Below are 19,758 nucleotides of genomic sequence, written 5' to 3'. Positions count from 1 at the left end.
TGTATGAGAGGTAAGCACAAGGCTCGGGGAGGGGGGAAATGGGCCTCCTGGAAGTTCCGGAAGGCTGTTTCCGGCCTCCAGAAGGCCTCCAGAACCTGGAGGAGGACGTTTTCGCCCTCCCAGGGGCTTAAGGAAAGCCTACAGAGCCTGGGGAAGGCAAAAACAGCCCTCCCCCGTGGTGCAGGAGGCCGACTAGGTCACGCCCATCATGACCACACCCACCTGGCAACTGGGCAGAGATCCTGCTGCTGAAATTTTTGAAGCCCACCCTTGGATATAAGGTAACAAATTTTATTGGAATGCATGAAAAAAGTAATATCTTATTTATTACCTAATTGTATAGCTGATGCTTTTACTTACAACGGGTAATGAATTTTCTGCACAACGGTTTCTACGGAGTGTACATTTTCCACAAGTTCCCTGAAATGAGACAATTCACTTTAGGAAAGATGGACTGACAGGTGTGATGACAGGTGTCCATTGAGTCAGGTGAATAAAGCCAATATGGTGGTCATAACAATGTGATTAAAGTTTCAGTAGTTTTTCATGTGATGGATATTAAAATGGCTGGCGCTTCAATTGCACTTTAATGGCTACCATCTTGATTTTTTAAAACCAGATTCTGCTAAGCAAGTCCTAAAGAAGTGCAATAACAAACCAAAAGTTTACCAATAGAAGAGAATAAATGTAGCTTAAGGTTGAACTATGGAGTCCTAGGTGTCCTTAGAGCTTGGTTATTTGCTTGCAGATATTTCATTACCCAACTAGCAAACAACCAACTTCAAAGAACTCCTAGGTCTACACGATACTGTTTTCAAAGAAACATAACCTTGGCAGATAAATTAGCTTTTCTTTGCAGGCAAGGGCTGGAAACTCTGACAGAGGAATTTCAGGTCAAAAGTAGAGATGTTGAATATATCTGCCCTGTTGATGTGCAGAAAATATTTCTTGTATGGCTATACTATTTTTATCCTTCTCATCTGCTCCTCTACCTTCTCTATCAGTATCATTATTATGATTATGATTATTGTTCCTTGTTATTATGATTATTTTGTTGTTGTTATGATTATTATTACTTCATTGTTTTGCATGTATACTGAGAACTTATGCAGCAGAGACAAGTTCCTTGTGTGTCCAATCACACAGCCAATATTCTGTTCTGTTCTGTTCTATTCTGTTCCAATACAGAACAGAACAGAACAAAACAAAACAGAACAAAATAGAATAGAATGCTCCAATACTGGAAGTTTTTAAGAAGAAATTGGATGTATACCATTTCAGACAAACCATTTGTCTGAAATGGCATACAGTTTCCTGCCTGAGCACAGGGTTGGACTAGAAGACCTCCGAAGTCCCTTCTAACTATTCTATTCTATTCTATTCTATTCTATTCTATTCTATTTTATTCTATTCTATTCATCTTGCTATTTATGATGTTACTGATATTCTGCTTATTGCCAGCGATTTATGTTTCTTGATTCTGTGTGTATGTGTATACATACACATACCTATAAAATGTAATCTGTCACGGCTCCTTCACTTAATAACCGAGAAAGAAACCACTCAATTCCACTTTGCAGAATTAAGAGTACTTTTACTGATTATACGTAATTAGAAGCTAAGCAAAGCTGGATCTGAGCAAAAGGCGCGAAAGCATTAGATATCAATACATGATTTATTCCCCTCCCCTTGGTACCCCAGTCCATAGTCCAATCATATATCTCCACAGCTGTCAGGTGGGAGACATCTTCAAAAATCATCATCAGGTTGGTATGCTGGACAGTTGGCCTTGGCGGGAAACTCCCCTCCTTCCAAATGTGCAAACGAATGGTGAGAACAACCCCCAATTAACATAATAATAATCTGTCCTTCTGCACAGATTATTTCCCTCATCCAAATACCATGCCCTCCCTCCCCGTTTCAATGGCAGCTGAAAAGCAAGCAGCAAAACAAAGGCTGACATAATCTCTCTCTCCCCCTCTCTCCCGCTCTCACTTCCTGTCTTTCTCTCTCTGCAATTTTAAAATTTATAAAATATATTTAATATTGTACATTCCATGGATATGCATAGTGTGATGAACAGTTCAGAAACATTTCAAATGAGTATAGACGCAGAGTATTATTTCATTAGGAGAAGGAAGGCAAAAAAGGAAATAAATATTGATTGGAAACTATTTTGAACTTTACTGGACAGAAGAACCTTACCAACTTAAGTTCAGATTTCTCTTTATCACATCTTTGTGGCAAAATTGGAATTATTGAAGGAGGTATAAGTACACTAGAAAGAGTATAAATCATGCCATTTTTTGCAGCAATGCCAGCTTCTTCTATTTTCTTTCCATTGACCAAGACCTGCCCCTGCATAAATTATAACCATAAATTGAGATTACTATCTTTTGAAATTACTGGACTTTATTTCAGAATGTTTCTGTTATTTAGTGCCATTCTCTATTATTCTTAATGCTTACTCTTCACAGGCAAAGCGTCTGCAGATCAAAATATTTTACTGAATTAAAACAGCAGAACAAAATTATGTCAGAATTGAATTTGCATGGATTTACATTTTCGGTGAAGTTGAAATAGATGAACTGTTTAGCCAGAGTCTTGATGTGTCCTATAGAGATTAGGCTGGCAACCTCCAGCTGTAAGAAACAAATGAGAATTTAATTTATTAAATGTCATTAAATGTCATGTAAAGAATGACAGGAGTTACTCTGTCATTTGTCATGGATTATAATGAGTAGTAATATCTTTATCCATGGAAATGCTGGCAGCTAAATGATGCACCTATTCTTTTCCAGCCACCAAACATTATTGCAGACTCCCTCTCTTGTGATAGTTGGACATTAACACTTCTAACTGTGGAATCATCACAGATTTTAGCAATGGGAAAGTTTATTGCAAAGTTTAATAAACTACTGTTCATTTGTTGTGGATGTGGTTTAGACCTCACAAAGCTGTGATATCATAACAGCTATAGCAACATTATTCATTTATTATCAAGCAATCAGTCATCACTGATATACGGATGACTCATCTATATATTGGAGATAGGAGAAAGGAGGGTTGGTGAAGATCTTCCATCTTTGTTCCATCAATGGAAGCCTAATGGGATCAGTTGAGAAGCTACATACGAGGGACTTTTTAAAATGGTAAATAACTTTTGTATGTATGAGAGGAAGATGCATATATATCCATTCTGCAATAACTACAAATGAATTGAGTAGAGAAGATGTTTTCACATTTACCTGTGTATGAGAAACAATGTGGTACTGCATCAGTTCCTGAAGCTTTCGTGAACCCTGCACAAATAACAAAAATCTTTATCAAAATGTAGACTGGCACAGAGAAACATCACTTAATTGGGCTGTTAGGAAACACACATTGTAATAGCGCTTGTTTCTGTAAAAGCACAATGCTGACATGTAATTGAGAAGATAGCAGTTTCCTATAGCTCCTGCCTTTTCGTCCTTCTCCTTCTTCTAACTCTATTATCTGTGTTGTTCTACTGGAAAAGATCAGATTCTAATTTAAGATTGTAAGATATTATCAAGCAGAATATTATAGGTCAAACAAACAACATCTCTCTGTAGTTATACATACACCATACATGACTGCATTCACAGAGTAAGATTATACAACTTTGGGACTTAGAACAACCCATTTATTTATGAAGTTCATCACATTATTACAAACAATGTTCACCATTGGTTAAAAAAAGGCATGCATAGACCAAACGCCATACAAACGATCAGTTGTATTACTGGATTGTTTGAATGGTAACCCCGAAATTTTATATATTAAAAATATAAATTGGATTAGCCCATAAATCCCATTGAAAGGGGATCTGTGGTTAAGGCACCAAGGTAGAAAATAGTAGACAATGTATTCTAGTCCCAGTTTACACACAAAGCCAATTGAGTGACCTTGGGCCAGTCACTCTCTCTCAGTCCGTGGACCTCACTCTATTCTTAAGAGGTGCGTAAAGGGGGCGTGCATAAGCGCACCAGCATACCTTCTGTCCCTGTCCTACTGTCCCCATTTATTTGTACTCCTTTCCTTTGTTCATGCCCATGTTTATACTTATACCTGTTATCTTGCATACATTTGACAAACTAAATAATAAAAAAAAAAAAACGATTTCTGAAATCTTGCTAAAAAAACCCAAAGCTGCAGGAACTAGTCCAGATAGTCACAAGACGTTAACACTGATTTTAAAACTTCCACTACAACATAAATGCAAGATTTAAAGGCATACCTCATGTGTTGACAAGTAGTCCAGAGTGCCCTCTTCCAAGTTTTCCAAAGCATCATTGGTTGGAATGAAAACTGTATTAGGGCCAGAATGTTTATCCAACATTGTCCCAAGGAATGTGTTCTGCTTTAAAAGAAGGGAGAGTGGGGAATTGTACAATAATATTAACACGTGTTTTAAAAGGGTTATCTATTTTGTTTATTCATTGTTTCTGGCTGTACCTTACCTCTAACATGGATCTAAATGTGGAGTATCTTGGTTTGTCTTGAAGGATTGCCATTATAGATTTCTAAGAAAACAAAGTCAGATTTAAATATTGATTAGGTGAAAGTGTTCTGGTCTTTTTGTCTCCTTCTTAGCTTTACATGATCTCTTTTGAAAAGTGTAAACTTCCAGGGAAAAAAAAGCTAAAAAGGAAACAAACAAACGACCAGAATACATCTTCCCTGTCAGCTAATACACAAATAAGCAGGGATTAACCCCAGACAAACAGTGAAGCAGAAAACAATATTTTAAGGGACTACTGAATCAAGGAGAAAAACCATACCCCCAACACTGATAAGGCAAGCTATATATAAACAAGGAGCAAACCCCACACTCACTAGCACTGATGAAATTACCTAGTTAGATAAGGAAATGACTGCAAGCAAACAGCCAAGCAACCAAACAAGCTCAGAGAGAACCAAGGATTTTATAAGCTATTTGATAGTAGAATTCAGAAGTGAAGAGGCCATGATGGCTTGGTAGGAGACCTATTTTGTATAAAAATTTCTAGTATTCAGGTATTGGGTTCTCTTGGAAGGAATGAAATTATTCCTCACAGAATCATTTAGTGCTAACAATAAACTTGGAATTCTGGAAATTTAGTTCAAACCATGTGGGAGACTTTCAGAACACAGAAGTCAGTTTTACAGGCTTATTTTATATATAACTAGTTGATAACCCAGCATTGTCCAGATATTTATTTATAGGGAGAAAATGTCTGGACCAAACGTAATTTCTAATGTTGGATTTTCCCTCTTACCAGAGGGAGTCCCCTTGTGGAGTACTGTGAAGCCGTTACCATGGCAACTCCACTGCGCTGCACAATAGAAGCCATTTTACAACAGTACAGTAGAAGGCATTTGAAGGCACAACAGGCTGTATCATAACAGAACACATACCTGGAGATGTGTTAGGGGTGTCTTTCCCCCATAATATTTGTTTTCACAGTGCACATCTGCGTGCCAGGTTGGTTGAAATTGCTTGAGGCGTTCCAGAGTTATATATATGTACTCTTGTTCTCTTAAATTGACACAATATATATTTAATTCCATTCAGAATTATAATTTGAAATCCCTTGCATTTTATTTTTAACCTTACCTCTTTGTCACTTTTAAAAGCAGGTTCCATGTTGTCCAAGGCTGTGTCGATAATATAAATAATTCCATTTGCAGCAGCAATATTCCCTTGTAAGATTTTACTTTTCTTCTTACCTCCCTGCATTCTGATTCTTAGCGTATTTTCCTAAAATGGCCCAGAAGACAAATATGAAATAATGGATCTATATCAAATATATTATTTACAAACTATGTAAAAATACATATATTAATGTAGTTATTTAAAATTTATGTTATTAAACATTTTGTTGCATTCAGCATTTTCATTCTGACATCAGATGTAATGTTTGCAATTTTATACTCCTTGCAGTACATAGACAAATCATTCAAAGAGCCTATAGTGCAAAATACTTTAATTCTTAATCATAAAATAGTTTTATGTTGTTTGATCTTTGCCTTGAATTGCAATGGTTGCTCATAGGAGGTACGGATGGGGACGGGAGAGTCAACTGATCAGGACAAAGAGGCAGCAAAGATCCAGATCACCATTCCTTTCTGGGGGAACCAAACTGGAATGGAGAAAAGGAGTCACTGGTTTGGGATTGCAGTGGGAGACAAAGGGTGACACTTCTTCTCTCGACATGTCATGAGCAGGAGTGGGTTCCTGCCTGCATTACTATCAGTTCGGTGTGCAATTTTGTTTGTTCACATGTGTGCGTGTGCATATTTGGCACCTTAAAAGGTCTGCGCATGTGCACATTGGAAGGGAAAAATACATTTTTCCAATGAAGATTGTTCTGTGCATGTGCAGAACAAAAAATCAAGATGGCGGTGTCGAGCATAGAACCAGTTTGGGCGCCTGTGCGGCCAAGTTACTACCTATTCGGCCAAACTGGGCCGAACCGGCCAAACCAGTAGAAACCCACCTTTGGTCATGAGCCTGTAAATGGCGATAGAATTTTTTTGGCTCATTGCATTTAGTGACGGTATTGTCTATCCTGAGCGCCCGGGGATATACCAGGCTGCTATAGGTCAATCAGGAATGTATTGTAGCTGCAATAATACTGTGTTTACTTCAGTCTGACTTGCACAGTTTAGTAACAATAGATCTATGTCTAATGCAGTAGAGTGGTGCGGTGGCCTAGAGATGGAGCTCTTGCCTCTCAAGCAGGAGGCTGGGAGTTTGATCCTAGGTAGAGGCAGGTATTTCTCTCTCTGGGCACACTGAGAATATATCAACTGAACAAAACTCTGCATTGGTGACAGGAAGGGCATCCAGCCATTAAAACACTCTGCTAGCTCCATTCAGTTGCCCAGACTCCACCCCACAAGGGATTATGGGGTCATTAAAAGAAGATGGCGATGTAGATGTATACTGCATGTACATCTACATACAGGTAGTCCTCGACTTACAATCATTCATTTAGCAACCGTTCAAAAGTTAAAATCATTCATTTAGCAACTGTTCAAAGCATGGAAAAAAAGTGACTGGTCCTTGTACTTATGACCATACAGTGACATATATGTATGACAATCGTGACATCCTGGGGTTATGTGATCATCATTTGCAATCTTTCCAGTTGGCTTCCAACCACCAAAGTCAACAGGGAAACTGGATTTGCTTAATGACTATGTGATTCATTTAAGAACTATAGCGATTCATTTAATAACCATGGCAAAAGTGCAACTCACTTAACAAATGTCTTGCCAAATAATGGAAGATCTAGCCCTAACTGTGGTTGTAAGCTGAGGCTATCTGTATTAGGTCTATATGTCTATATATTATCTCTCTATGCCTATATATTAGATGAATAGTGAAAGTGCAATCAGAAAATTACTTTTTAAAACATTAATTTTAAAAACAACAATTTCAATTATGCTGAATTAAGCTAGTAGAATATTGTAAAAAGCATTACAAATTGTTCAAGACACAATATGCTTTACAATTATATCTAACCGTTGCATCCTTGAAGATATCTGCTGGCTTGCCTGTCAACGTATAAACCGTTCTTGTGGCATTCTGCTCATTCAGGCTGAGTTGTCCAGCAAAAATATGAAGCTTCACAAAATATTGTGTGCTGTCTTTATCAGAAAGAAGTTCTTTAATCTGAAAGGTTGCCAAAGAATCAAAAAGATTACTGTTTGAAGCTTTTATTTTTTTAAAACACAGAGAACACTCAATAATGGTGGTAGACTTTAGCAGAAACCCTCCCATACTACCATTATTACAATATTAGACATCACAGTATCAACAGTAGACCTTCAGATTTCTAGGTTCTATCATATCTCAAAACCTAAAACGAACATCTAACATCAAAAACATCATCTAAAAAGCACAAGAAAGAATGTCTTTCTGTGCCAACTCAGGATGCTCAAACTGCCCAAGGAGCTGCTGATACAGTTCTACAGAGGAATTGTTGAGTCTGCCATCTGCACCTCTATAACTGCCTGGTTTGGCTCTACAACCAAACAAGACAGACACAGACTTCAGAGGATAATTAGAACGGCAGAAAAAACAATTTACTACCAACCTGCCTTCCATTGAGGACCTGTATACTGCATGAGTCAAAAAGAGGGCCGTGAAAATATTTACAGACCCTTCGCGTCCTGCACATAAATTGTTTCAACTCCTACCCTCAAAACGACACTATAGAGCAGTGACGGCAAACGTTTTTTGTAAATGTGTGCCAAAATTGTGCGTGTGCACATGATAGCGTGCATGTGACTGCCCACACCTACAATGCAATATGCCCTGCCCACCTGCACATGCGTGCACTACCCCCCCCCCTTGCAGATCATTTCCAAACTTCTGGTTGGGCCTTTGGACCCATTTTTTACCCTCTCCAGGTTCTGCACAAAAAGACCCAGAAGGGGGAGACTCTTTGCAGCAAGACAAATGCCAATGCAATCATTTTTATAACAATCACTTTTTTCAGGTTTGCATGAAAACCTGTAAAAAAAATCTTTTGAATGAATAGCAGAGAAGTAGTATTCTCAAAGTCAAGAATATTTCTTCTTACTTAGTTTGTAAGAACATATTGTCTAGTGTTTTGCAAACAAAATCCCAACAGACAGATTTTGTTTTGCTTGGCAAACATATGCATAGCATGCATTGAGCCGAGGTGGCGCAGTGGTTAAATGCAGCACTGCAGGCTACTTCAGCTGACTGCAGTTCTGCAGTTCGGCTGTTCAAATCTCACCGGCTCAAGGTTGACTCAGCCTTCCATCTTTTCGAGGTGGGTAAAATGAGGACCCGGATTATTGTTGGGGGCAATATGCTGACTCTGTAAACCGCTTAGAGAGGGCTGAAAGCCCTATGAAGCAGTATATAAGTCTAACTGCTATTGCTATTGCTATTAAAGGCAGTTTTTGTACATTTTGGATCACACCACTTTTGAAGAATTAAACAAGTAAGTAAAGTACCATGCCATTTTAAAATAATTTACTTACATTGATTCCATTGAACCCTTTATTTGTTGGAATAAGAATTGTAAATGGTCCCAAACTAATCAGTGGCCATTCATAGGCACTTTCTGTAAAGGAAAAAAGGGAAAAACAAGAGAGAAAGAGGGGAAAATGCATAGAATAATGTAGTTTTAACTAACACATGTTTTGCAGCCATTGTAGTCCGAAGATTTAGTTCTGGAGAATCCAAGGTTGCATTTCTTCATCAACCTGGAAAATTTAACTGATACAGAATCATCTTTAAGGGTAGATGGGTGGCATACACATTTAATAAATAAAATAAAAATACAATTCAAAATAGTGCTGCTGATGGGTTGATAGGAAACAGGATAGTGAGTTTCCTAGTGACTTATCTGGATTTAAGTGTTCCAGCAGCAACAATTTTTTCGTACTTGCAGAGTTCAAAATTTATGCATAATTATTAAATTATGCATGGAGACTTTTATTTATAGAGTGCAAGAAGACTTAAAGATAAGACATTTTTTTTCTCTACCAGAGTGGTAGAGAATGGGATATTATAACACTAGATTTATACAAATACAAAAACTAGTTATAGGAACGGATCCTTTACTATCTCCAGTTATCAGTTTCCTTTACTGTTCTCATCTATCCTGTTTTCTTCATGAGCTAACATGCCTTTTCCTTCCATTTCCCATTTCGTGATAGCCGGAGAACTAGGGAAATGTCCTCTGATACTTCAGTGAATCAGGGAGGTATCTAAGCTGCTTCTCAATGTTATTTGGCTTCTATAAATTGTTGGAAATGCTTAAAAATGCTTCAACTCTAGCACAAGGGTGTCAAACTCCAGGCCGAAGGACTGGATCCAGCCCGTGGGGTACTTAGATCTGGCCCTCATAGCCACCTTCGAAACAGCGAAGGACCGGCCTGTAGTGCTTCTGCCAGTGAAAACAGGTTCCCAAGCTCCATTTTCAGCTGCCCTGCCTCCTGAGGTTGCAGGAGGCTGGGGCAGCCGAAAATGGAGCACGGGAACCTGTTTTCACTGGCGGAGTGCTCAGGCCAACACAGGCGTCCCCAACAGAAGTGACATTGAGCTGGCCACACCCACACTGCCCTTCTGAGGTCAAACACAATCCTGATGTGGCCCTCAACGAAATCGAGTTTGACACCCCTGGCCTAGGCAAAGATTCTTGCATATTTTTGTCAAGACCATCCAGATATGTATGCTGAATAGAACTGTATTTTTATGGTATGTTTTTATGTTTTTACGATATGCTGATTTTAAGTTTAAAAACCCAGAGGTTACTAGGTCTTTACATAGAAATATTGGAAGTATTAGAACGGATGAAGACATTGACCTCTCTGACCCAGAATCTTAAAAAAAATTATTCCAAATATATATATTTAATACAAGGGAAAGGGAAAATTATTAAACAACTATATTTAATTTTAATTTTAATTATAATTCAAGTGGCATGTATATGACATATATTATTGACTTGTGAATTTATGTAAATATTAAGTAACTAAAACAAAAGAACTCTTCAGGCATTGTATTTTACAGACAATATTGGTATGTAGATAAAATCATAGAGGTAAAAAGTAATTTTTACTTAAAATACAGGATTAACCAAGAATTGAAGTTCATTCAAAAAATAATAATTTGGTTGAAATTTTCCAATCTTATTACCAAGGTTACTAAAATTTACTACAGTAGTGTAACTCCCAACACACTGCACATGTATCACAGTTAACATTCAAAAAATGTTACTCTGTTTACCATAAGTGTACATATGGATTTTATAGCCCTTGGGTGTTCCCATCCTGTAAAATACTGAAAAAGTGGTGCTGGTAGAGTTTAAGAGAGTCAGTTCGGTATATCATGGTGAAAGCATCAGGCTCAATCTAGGGGTCTACGAGCCTCAAGAATTAAGCCAGCTGGGTAACCTTGCACCAGTCACTCTCTCTCAGCCCCCGTTAAGCAGAGGTAGATTCAGCCAGTTCTGACAGGTTCTGGAGAACCGGTAGCGGAAATTTTGAGAGTGGGGAGGGAATGAGGATTTTGCAGTATCCTTCCCTTGCCATGCCCAGAAAGCCATGCCCACAGAACCGGTAGTAAAAAAAAATTGAATCCCACCCCTGCTGTTAAGGAAGTAATGGTAAAATTCTTTTGGAAAACCTGTCCCATAAAACTGGAGGGACTTGTTCAGGCAGTACCATGAGTCAACGCTGACTCAAAAGTAGACAGAAAAGACAGACAGACAGACACAAATACATCCAGCTATATTTAAGGAGATTTTAGTATCCCCCTAAATTCATTTAAATCTAGACTTTTGATAAGTAGCAATGTATTTCAAACGTTTTTGTCTTTCTAAATTACATTTTTTAAATTTACCCACCGAAAAGTTCTATTGCAGATATCAGATTTCCTTGCCAATATCCTCCAGGTTCGTTATTCATCTCTCTAATTTGATCTATGATGTTTCCATAGCATACAAATCCATCACCTGCATAGCCCTTTTGGCATTTGCACCTGTGCGAAAAGTGATAAAGTATTATACACTGTTATCCAGCCTAAGAAGAAGCCATGTATTACAAATGACACAATTAAGCAGTGCAAGGTAACAATATTGTAAACTGCTTTGTGACATGGCTGCATTGGAAATGCCACAGAATGCATGTCTAAATAGCTGAAATTGCTTTATAAGACTACCTCAAGGGATTGTATAGAAGGGATTATTAAGTATTGCAAGTAACATTTTCTACTCTAATACTTTAGTATTTAACATGAGATTTAGTCTGCCTTTAGATCAGGGTGTCAAACTCAAGGCCCGCGTGCTGGATTTGGTCCATGGGGTCCTTAGATCTCGCCCATAGGGCGGCTCTGGATACAGCGGACTGGCCCACAGTGCCTCTGCCAGCGAAAATGGAGCTCGGGAGGGCTGCATGTGGCCCTCCCAGGCTCCATTTTCAGCAGTGACAACCTCCTGCAGCTCTCTGCCAGCAAAAATTGAGCCTGGGGGGTGGGGTGGGGGAGGTGCATGTGCAAAACAAACTAAAAACAAAAGAAAAGGAGAAATGTTTCCCCTTTTACATTTGAGCATCCAAGAAGGGACAGGAAAGGAGAAAGGGAAAGGGAAAGACAAGAAAAAGAAGGAAATATGGGAAGAGAGCAAGGAAAGAAAAAGAAGGAAAGAGGAGAAGGAAGAAGAAAGGAGAACACAGGAAAGAAGGAAGGGAGGAGATTATAATGAGAAGGAGGGAGGGTCTCAGGGAAGTCCTGCCTTAGTACTTGGCCACCACAGGTGCCCCCAACACAAGTGACACTGAGCTGGCCATGTCCACCCAGGCCACGCCCTTCTGCCCCCCCTTGAGGTCAAACACAACCCTGATGCGGCTCTCAATGAAATCAAGTTTGACACCCCTGCTTTAGATGAAACATGACTCAGAACAACGATCATGGAACTGATGCAGGGATAGGTTGCTGCTGGTTTTACTACCAGTTCTCAGCGCACGCTCACTTTGCATGCATGCACATCAGATATGTGCTGTGCGTGTATTGTTCAATGTAAATTGTTCTTTGTGTATGTGCAGAACAATTTACAGTGAACAGCACATGCACAGTCACTAAAAACCAAAATCGTGGCGGCCCAGTGGCAGTGAGGGAACCGGTTTGGAGGCGTGGCAGGCCTGGGTCACTGCCGGTTCTGCGACCCATGCCTGAATTCCACTACCGGTTTGGCCAGACCGGGCCAAATCAGGAGCAACTCACCTCTGAACTGGCAGATCTTTTTTATTTTGGTCAGTATATAATACTAAGTATGTTGACCTCTCACCAGTATTTTTTTCCCCAGCCCTTCATTTCCCGCCCAAAGTTTCTGATTAGCTTTCACTTCCTCTAAAGCAGCAATGGTGAACCTTTTTTGGCTTGCATGCCATAAGCGTGGGGAGCGCAGGGGGAGGGGTCATGCGTGGGCATGCCGCACCCATAATGCAATGTGTGACCCCCCAGTGTGCATGTGCGCATGACAGGCGTGACCCACTCATTTTTTGCATGCTTTTTTCACCCTCCCCAGGCTCCAGAGGCTTTATAGGAGCCTGGGGAAGGCGAAAACAGCCTCCCCCGTCCCCCCCGAGGCCCTCCAGAGGCTTCAGGAGCTCTCTGAAGCCTCCAGAGGGCAAAAAACAACACTACAAGCAAACCGGAAGTCATTTCCGGTTTGCTTGTAGGCTTGATTTTAGCCCTCTGGAGCATTCAGAAGCTCTCAGGAAGCTTTCCTGAAAGTTCTGGAGGACAAAAACCACCCTAGGAGCAAACCGGAAGTCACCTCCAGTTTGCTCGTATGACCATTTTTAGTCCTCCGGAGCCTTCAGGGACCTTCTGGAGGCTTCCTTGAATGCTCTGGAGGGCTTAAACCGGCCCTACGAGCAAACCAGAAGTCCGTTCCCATAGGGCCGTTGTTTTTGCATTCCGGAGATTTCAGGGAAGCTCCTGAAGCCTCTGGAGGGCCTCTGTGGGGGGGGGAGCTGTTTTCGCCCTCCCCAGGCTCCTATAAAGCCTCTGGAGCCTGGGGGAGGGCAAAAAATGGCTTTAAAGAAGGCTGAACTCAGCTTGCCAGTGCGCGCATGCGTACTGGCCAGCTGACAGGGCAATGCCTCGCGTGCCCTGACAAATGGCTCCGTGTGCAACCTGTGGGACGCATGCCATAGGTTCTCCATCCTGGCTCTAAAGTATCAGAAGATGCAGTACTCACAATGTTTGTCCTGGTGCAGTCATTGTGCATACTGCATCCTTATGGCAGGGATTATTGGTTGCACAGATATCTTTCATACTGCATCCTTGACCAGGTACAAAGTTCCTGAAATGTTCTTGGCATTCGCAGTGAGACTTAATGTAAAGGAAAAACATGTTAGTTTTGTTTAAAACAGGCATTTACTCATCAGTCTTTTTATTTTTTTATTTTTCCATTTCTTTGCCCATATAAGTTTTCAAACTCTGAAAGGACTGAGATCTTTGTTGTGTTTAAATTACTCTTTAAATTGTCATTTACATTAATAGAGAGGGCTGAAAGCCCTATGAAGCGGTATATAAGTCTAACTTCTATTGCTATTGCTATTTATATTTAATAAGGAATACATTTCTACTTAGATTACCATAAGTACTTTTTGCAATTTCTCTGGAATTAATGTATTTTTTGAAATCCTATTTGTTTCAAGTCAGTATCTGTTTCATTCATTATCGAAAGGCCTTTTATTGCTTTGGTCACATCAAGCTGTGAAAAGTGCGCAGAAAATAGGGAAACCCAGAAAAGCTCATTGTCCTCATGAGAGATTTATATAAGATCAGGAAGCCACAGTATAGGCAGAACATGGCCTATTCCACATGTACACTTACCTTTCCAGGTCCATCATATTTACAGACGGTGGAACTTATAGGGCAGTTACCAAAGTTTTTTTGGCAAGGATTTATTGGTACGCATACTTGGCCATCGCCTTCATATCCATATTGGCACGTACAGTTATGATGATTGGGTCCAAGATATAGGCAATCAGCATGAGGATCACAAACCATTTTGGAGCATGGATTGATAGCTTTGGAGAGGAAATAATGATACAAAGACAGCAAAATAAGTGTTCACACCAAGATTGTTATGCTAAACTACACGGCTAAGCAAAATGTTCACTACTATGCTCATTTTTTTATTTGATTAAATACCATCAGTCAGTACTATTGTACCAGGATTAAATTATACTTTATCAGATTTGGCACTTGATTTGAAATCCAGTGAAACAAATATGTGTTGGATTCATTGATAGTGGAGGGGAAAGGCCACCTTTGCCACCAGAGCTGGCCTTGGGTCTGTTTATGGCTGAGCTAAATGACAAGAAAATATTCCTAGTCTGCCTAGTGATATGACTAGTCTTCCTTGCCACTAACATTCACGTTTTGGTGATGGAACATCTCTCAATTGTAATGGGTAAAGTATTGAATGAATGAATAAATGAATGAATGAATGAATGAATGAATGAATGAATAAATAAGTAAGTAAGTATATGAATGAATGAAGTCTCATTAAACACTTTGCATTGTTGGGAGTTTGATAATCTTTATTCTTAGTACTGATATTAAACTAGCCCCTAAACTAGTTACAACTAAAATAAAGTGCTATTTTGGGTTGACTGCTACTTACGTTTACACTGTTTGCCATCACCTTCATAATTGGGAAGGCACTTGCATTCCAGTTGACTTTTGTCCACACTTGATACGGAACATCTGGAATTTTCTGGGCACTGTAAGGCTTCACATTCTGGTATTGCTGGAGGGAATAAAGAAAATACAATAGACCAAGATTGTTATGCTAAACTACACGGCTAAGCAAACTAACATATCTCTTCAAGTGTTAAATGTATAACAACTTCAGCATTAAAGACTACCTTTTCAAAAACCTGACTGTATTTGTTGGTAAGAGAAAAAGCACAAAAATACAAGTCATTCTCAAATTAGATTTCTCTAACTTGGTCTACTACTGCAACTATTACAAAAGTAGTAATAACTACAATTCACTGGTTTTAAAAAGGAATTTTGGGGATAGCAATTACTAGTAACTGCTATCCCCAAAATTCTTTTTTTAAAGCCAGTGAATTGTAGTTCAAACACATCAGTGCTTGTTGAACCAAGAAATTAGTGTAGCATCATATGTTACTCTGACAGACCAAGCCATATATTTATATCCTTGGAGCAGAACTCAAGATACAAGATGGCAAATAACAATTATGGTCACTTAATAGATAAGGAAAAAGGAAAAAGCTAAAAATATAATGTATTCCTAAGAAGAAGCTTGCGTAATAATTTTAATTCTGTTATTATTTCACTTATTCATTAGTTCTTAGATGCACAGTTTTTATGAGATGAATATGTTGCTTATGGTCTGAAAATATGTGCTAACATTTCCAGAGTTTGCTTATGTATATGAATACTATGCATACCTCATGCTATCTAAAAGTAAAAAATAAAATAGTATTTTCAAAGGAAGGAATGGGAGTGTGGAGATGGAGAAGTAGAAAAGATATTAGGAAAGGGCATGCGAATAACCAGGACATAAGACAAATGATGATTTTTATCCAAGTTAATCACAGGAAAAAGTCTTTTTCTGACCGGTTAGTAGAAACACAAGTCCTAATCCTGTTACATGGGATAAAATGCATTAGCAACACTTTATCTTTGAACCTAATCACTTTGCTTCTACAGTTGTTCTAGCACCGGATGTTGTATGTAGAAAGCTAGAGCTCTGAACAGAGTTTTTAGAAAGGGATTTCCTTTCAACAGTTCATGGCACATTCATCATTTTTGAATGGCTTCTAACTATATGATGAGTTCATTAACATGCGTCTCATTAGCTGCCATGAATAAAATATGTGCCCATGCCCCAAAATGTGCTACTTACGTTGATCACAATGAAGACCTTTGTATCCAGACATACACATGCATTGTCCATCACCAGTTAGCCCATTGTTGCATGTTCCATGAATGCAGCTGCATACTAAGAGGAAGGAAGCCTTGATTGGAGTCTGCAATATTTGAGCTGTACATTTTGTCCTACAACTATTGAGGTTGGGAGATACTTGAACCTGTGAGGTATGATCTTCCCTGAAGTCTATTAAAATAATCCATATGGATATATGAACAAACCTTTCTTTTGCCTAAGCTTTACTTGAATTTATTGATAGCTTAAAGAAAAGGAAGGCAGCTCCTGGGCCTCATCTGATCCTAAGCTCTTACTTTATTTTATCCTAAGCCTCCTTACACAGGTTAAATATTGATGGCAATTTGCTAAATTCTAAAGAAATTCACCTTTTTATTTATTTCATCTATTTAATTAAGCTGTGTTCAACTTTCAGACAAGCTTAGTGTAGCTCAAACTGCAAAAGACCCACCTCTTTTCCACCGCACTTGCTTCTGTGACATAATTACTGTATTTATCTTTTATTCCAACCCCTCCAGACCTTTTTAAGCAGTCAACATCTCAAAGATTGTCCATCACTCATTCACAGGTTTCAAGAAGGCCCATCATAACAAGCTTGTAAGATTCATAAGGGCTGCTTTGCATCAAAGCATTTCTAAACCTATATTCTTTAATTGTTGCAATTCCCATCCTCCAAGCATGACAAATGATTGTCATTTGATTTTAGTGTATTATATCAATTATCAATTGATTTTAGTGTATGTTTATCAATTAGTGTATGTTTATCAATTGATTTTGAAGGGACGCAGGGGCTCAGTGGCTAAGATGCTAAGCTTGTCGATCAGAAGGTTGGCAGTTCAACAGTTCGAATCCCTAGCACCAGAGTAAGCTCTTGTTACTTGTCCCAACTTTGCCAACCTAGCAGTTTGAAAGCACGCAAAAAATGCAAGTAGAAAAATAGGGAAATAGCATTCCGTGCACCTTCGGCATTTAGTCCTGCTGGCCACATGACCACGGAGATGTCTTTGGGCAGCGCTGGCTCTTCAGCTTTGACATGGAGATGAGCACTGCTCCTAGAGCTGGAAATGACTAGCAAGCATGTGTGGGGGAAGCTTTACCTTTACCTTATCAATTGATTTTAGTGTATCATATATTTTTACCTTTGTAACTCTTTAAATCCCTATAATTGTTGGAGAGTCTTAGAAATTTCAATGATAAATAAATACACAACAAGCTGTAGTTGGGGTTGTTAGGGGGAAAATATCTATATACAGTACTTACAGAAATTGCTTATATAACTGTAAAGGATTCTAGGATTTTTGGGGCAATTAGGATACATTGTATGCAATAAGAAGAATCATGTCACTGTACTTTTCTTATGTATACTTATTTTGCATAAGTTCTAATTTCTGATTGTAATAAAACGTTGCCCTTGGAGGGCTACACACCTTTCAGGCCCAAAACTAGAATGACATGTGGCAATTCTTGCAAGTTATTTTACACCTATAGATGAAATCTTGCCAGAGTAAAGATTCTAACACAGTATCTGTAACTACAATATACTCTATGAACTATTAGGGAGGAACTGTCTTCACCCTCCTTCTTTCATATATTATATTTCCAAGCTAAGTTTCCTTCTACTCAGAGATGGTATTCTATTTTCTTCAGTACTTGTTCAGTAGCGGGAGCATGCGCAGAAGGTCCTTGATGATGTCAGGGTGTGTGGGTGGAGCCTCACACCACTGCCACTACCAGTTTGCCCAAATCAGTGTGAACCGGCAGCATACCACCTCTGCTACTCCTCCTCTGGAATGCATCCCCTCCCTTCCTCCTAGTGATCAACCTCCTTACTATATTTCATCAGAATCTCCTTCCTTTTAATGGCACTGACAAAACTGGATCTTATGCAGGATGCATCCCCGTGGTCTTCCCAGATTATTTGAGATAAGTCCCAGAATTATCTTTAGGATGGGATTTCTGACTGTTTGCTGCCTGGGAATTCTGTTGACTCTTGGTCTCCATACTTCTCATATGCTTGTTAGAAGTATATAACTGTAAAGTTAAACTATAGTATTGCCTAGGAAATATCTGTAGGAAATGTTTTTAGTCCATTCTCAGCACATCCTCAGCCACTAACTTAATATACCAATTACTGCTGTTTCCTTCAACATATAGAGCAGAAGCTATCTACAGGAAACATTGCTCTATCAAAGCATCTCAAAAAAAAAGTTGGTTATGTACAGAACTACAGTGGTCAATTGTTGGAAGTCTTTTCTCTATGGTTAGAGAAAGAACTGAATGGGAAGGAAGGGCTGTAGTTCAGTGGTAGGGCATAAACATTACATACAAAAGATAGCAAGGACAATGCTTTGCATTTTTGTTTAGTTAAGCAGTAAATTAACTTGAGGTTTCCAACTATAGAGACTATAGAATAAGGAATGTGAACATAAATCACTATTTCAGACAGATATTGTAAATGATCCATTAATATACATATTTATCTGTTGCCATTTTAAAGATTTTAATTGTTTCTGCAATTTTCTGTTTCATTGATTCTTGTCTGACTGATTTTATTTTATACTGTACAACACTGCATTTTTAATGAAATGTCTTAAAGTATGTTTTATTAAATTTTTTAATTCATAAATTTAACTCATTTTTAATTGTAAGTGCTCTATTTAATAATAAGTCACCTTGAGATTTCTTTTAATAGGAAATCATACAGCTATGTAATAAATAATATTAGTTAGATTTTGAGGAACTAGAATCCTTGCTGATCTAGTTCAAATCAGCCAGAAATCTACTGATGATGATCTATCTTTTTAGTACATCTGTTGCAAGACAATATTAACCCCAAATGTAATGTACATGGAGCTTATGTATGGTAGATGAAATTGTAGCTGATCTAAGGATCAGTTTAGGGGAAATTTGTGGTTTTAGATGTACTTCTGAGGAATTCCTGGTTGTAAGAAAGAAGCCAAAGTTAATTTCATGAATATTCTTCTACTCAGCTGTCACAAATTCTCAGCTGTGTGGGATTATAAGTAGTTGTTCTTATTCTTGGCTTCAGTACCTGTGGTTTTCCATATACATGTTGGGGAGCTGTGTGATATCACAGTGGTAAGATGTTTTGTTCATTTGGATTTTTATTGCACAATTCTCCTTGAAGAAGGATTTTTATAGGTTTTTTTTTTAAAAAAATCTTGCACGTGCAAAATGGTGGGCATAGCTTTGTTCATTTTCCAAGCCACATTATCATGATTTTGTTAGGCCAGAAGGAAACTCTCATGTATATCAA

The 19,758-nt window shown here is 38.6% G+C and overlaps 1 protein-coding gene across 4 annotated transcripts in view; it reads right to left on the bottom strand.

Moving 5' to 3' along the window:
- The window catches only part of STAB2 (stabilin 2), a 100,661-nt gene that overhangs the window by 72,078 nt on the left and 8,825 nt on the right, over positions 1 to 19,758 (bottom strand). For 3 of the 4 annotated variants that reach the window (XM_032220784.1, XM_032220786.1, XM_032220787.1), the window contains 14 exons: positions 16,443 to 16,538; positions 15,189 to 15,314; positions 14,393 to 14,589; positions 13,752 to 13,885; positions 11,397 to 11,530; positions 9,025 to 9,107; positions 7,532 to 7,681; positions 5,618 to 5,761; positions 4,482 to 4,544; positions 4,259 to 4,381; positions 3,249 to 3,302; positions 2,562 to 2,642; positions 2,206 to 2,358; positions 361 to 420 (listed from right to left, as the gene is read on the bottom strand). In XM_032220784.1, coding sequence (XP_032076675.1) covers positions 361 to 420; positions 2,206 to 2,358; positions 2,562 to 2,642; positions 3,249 to 3,302; positions 4,259 to 4,381; positions 4,482 to 4,544; positions 5,618 to 5,761; positions 7,532 to 7,681; positions 9,025 to 9,107; positions 11,397 to 11,530; positions 13,752 to 13,885; positions 14,393 to 14,589; positions 15,189 to 15,314; positions 16,443 to 16,538 — 1,598 coding nt within the window. The remainder of the gene's footprint in view (positions 1 to 360; positions 421 to 2,205; positions 2,359 to 2,561; positions 2,643 to 3,248; positions 3,303 to 4,258; positions 4,382 to 4,481; positions 4,545 to 5,617; positions 5,762 to 7,531; positions 7,682 to 9,024; positions 9,108 to 11,396; positions 11,531 to 13,751; positions 13,886 to 14,392; positions 14,590 to 15,188; positions 15,315 to 16,442; positions 16,539 to 19,758) is intronic. The other variant, XM_032220785.1, reaches the window with a different exon arrangement.

Source organism: Thamnophis elegans, chromosome 7, assembly GCF_009769535.1.
Source record: "Thamnophis elegans isolate rThaEle1 chromosome 7, rThaEle1.pri, whole genome shotgun sequence".
NCBI classification, from domain to species: Eukaryota; Metazoa; Chordata; class Lepidosauria; order Squamata; family Colubridae; genus Thamnophis; species Thamnophis elegans.
This window is presented reverse-complemented; position numbering and strand designations above follow the sequence as displayed.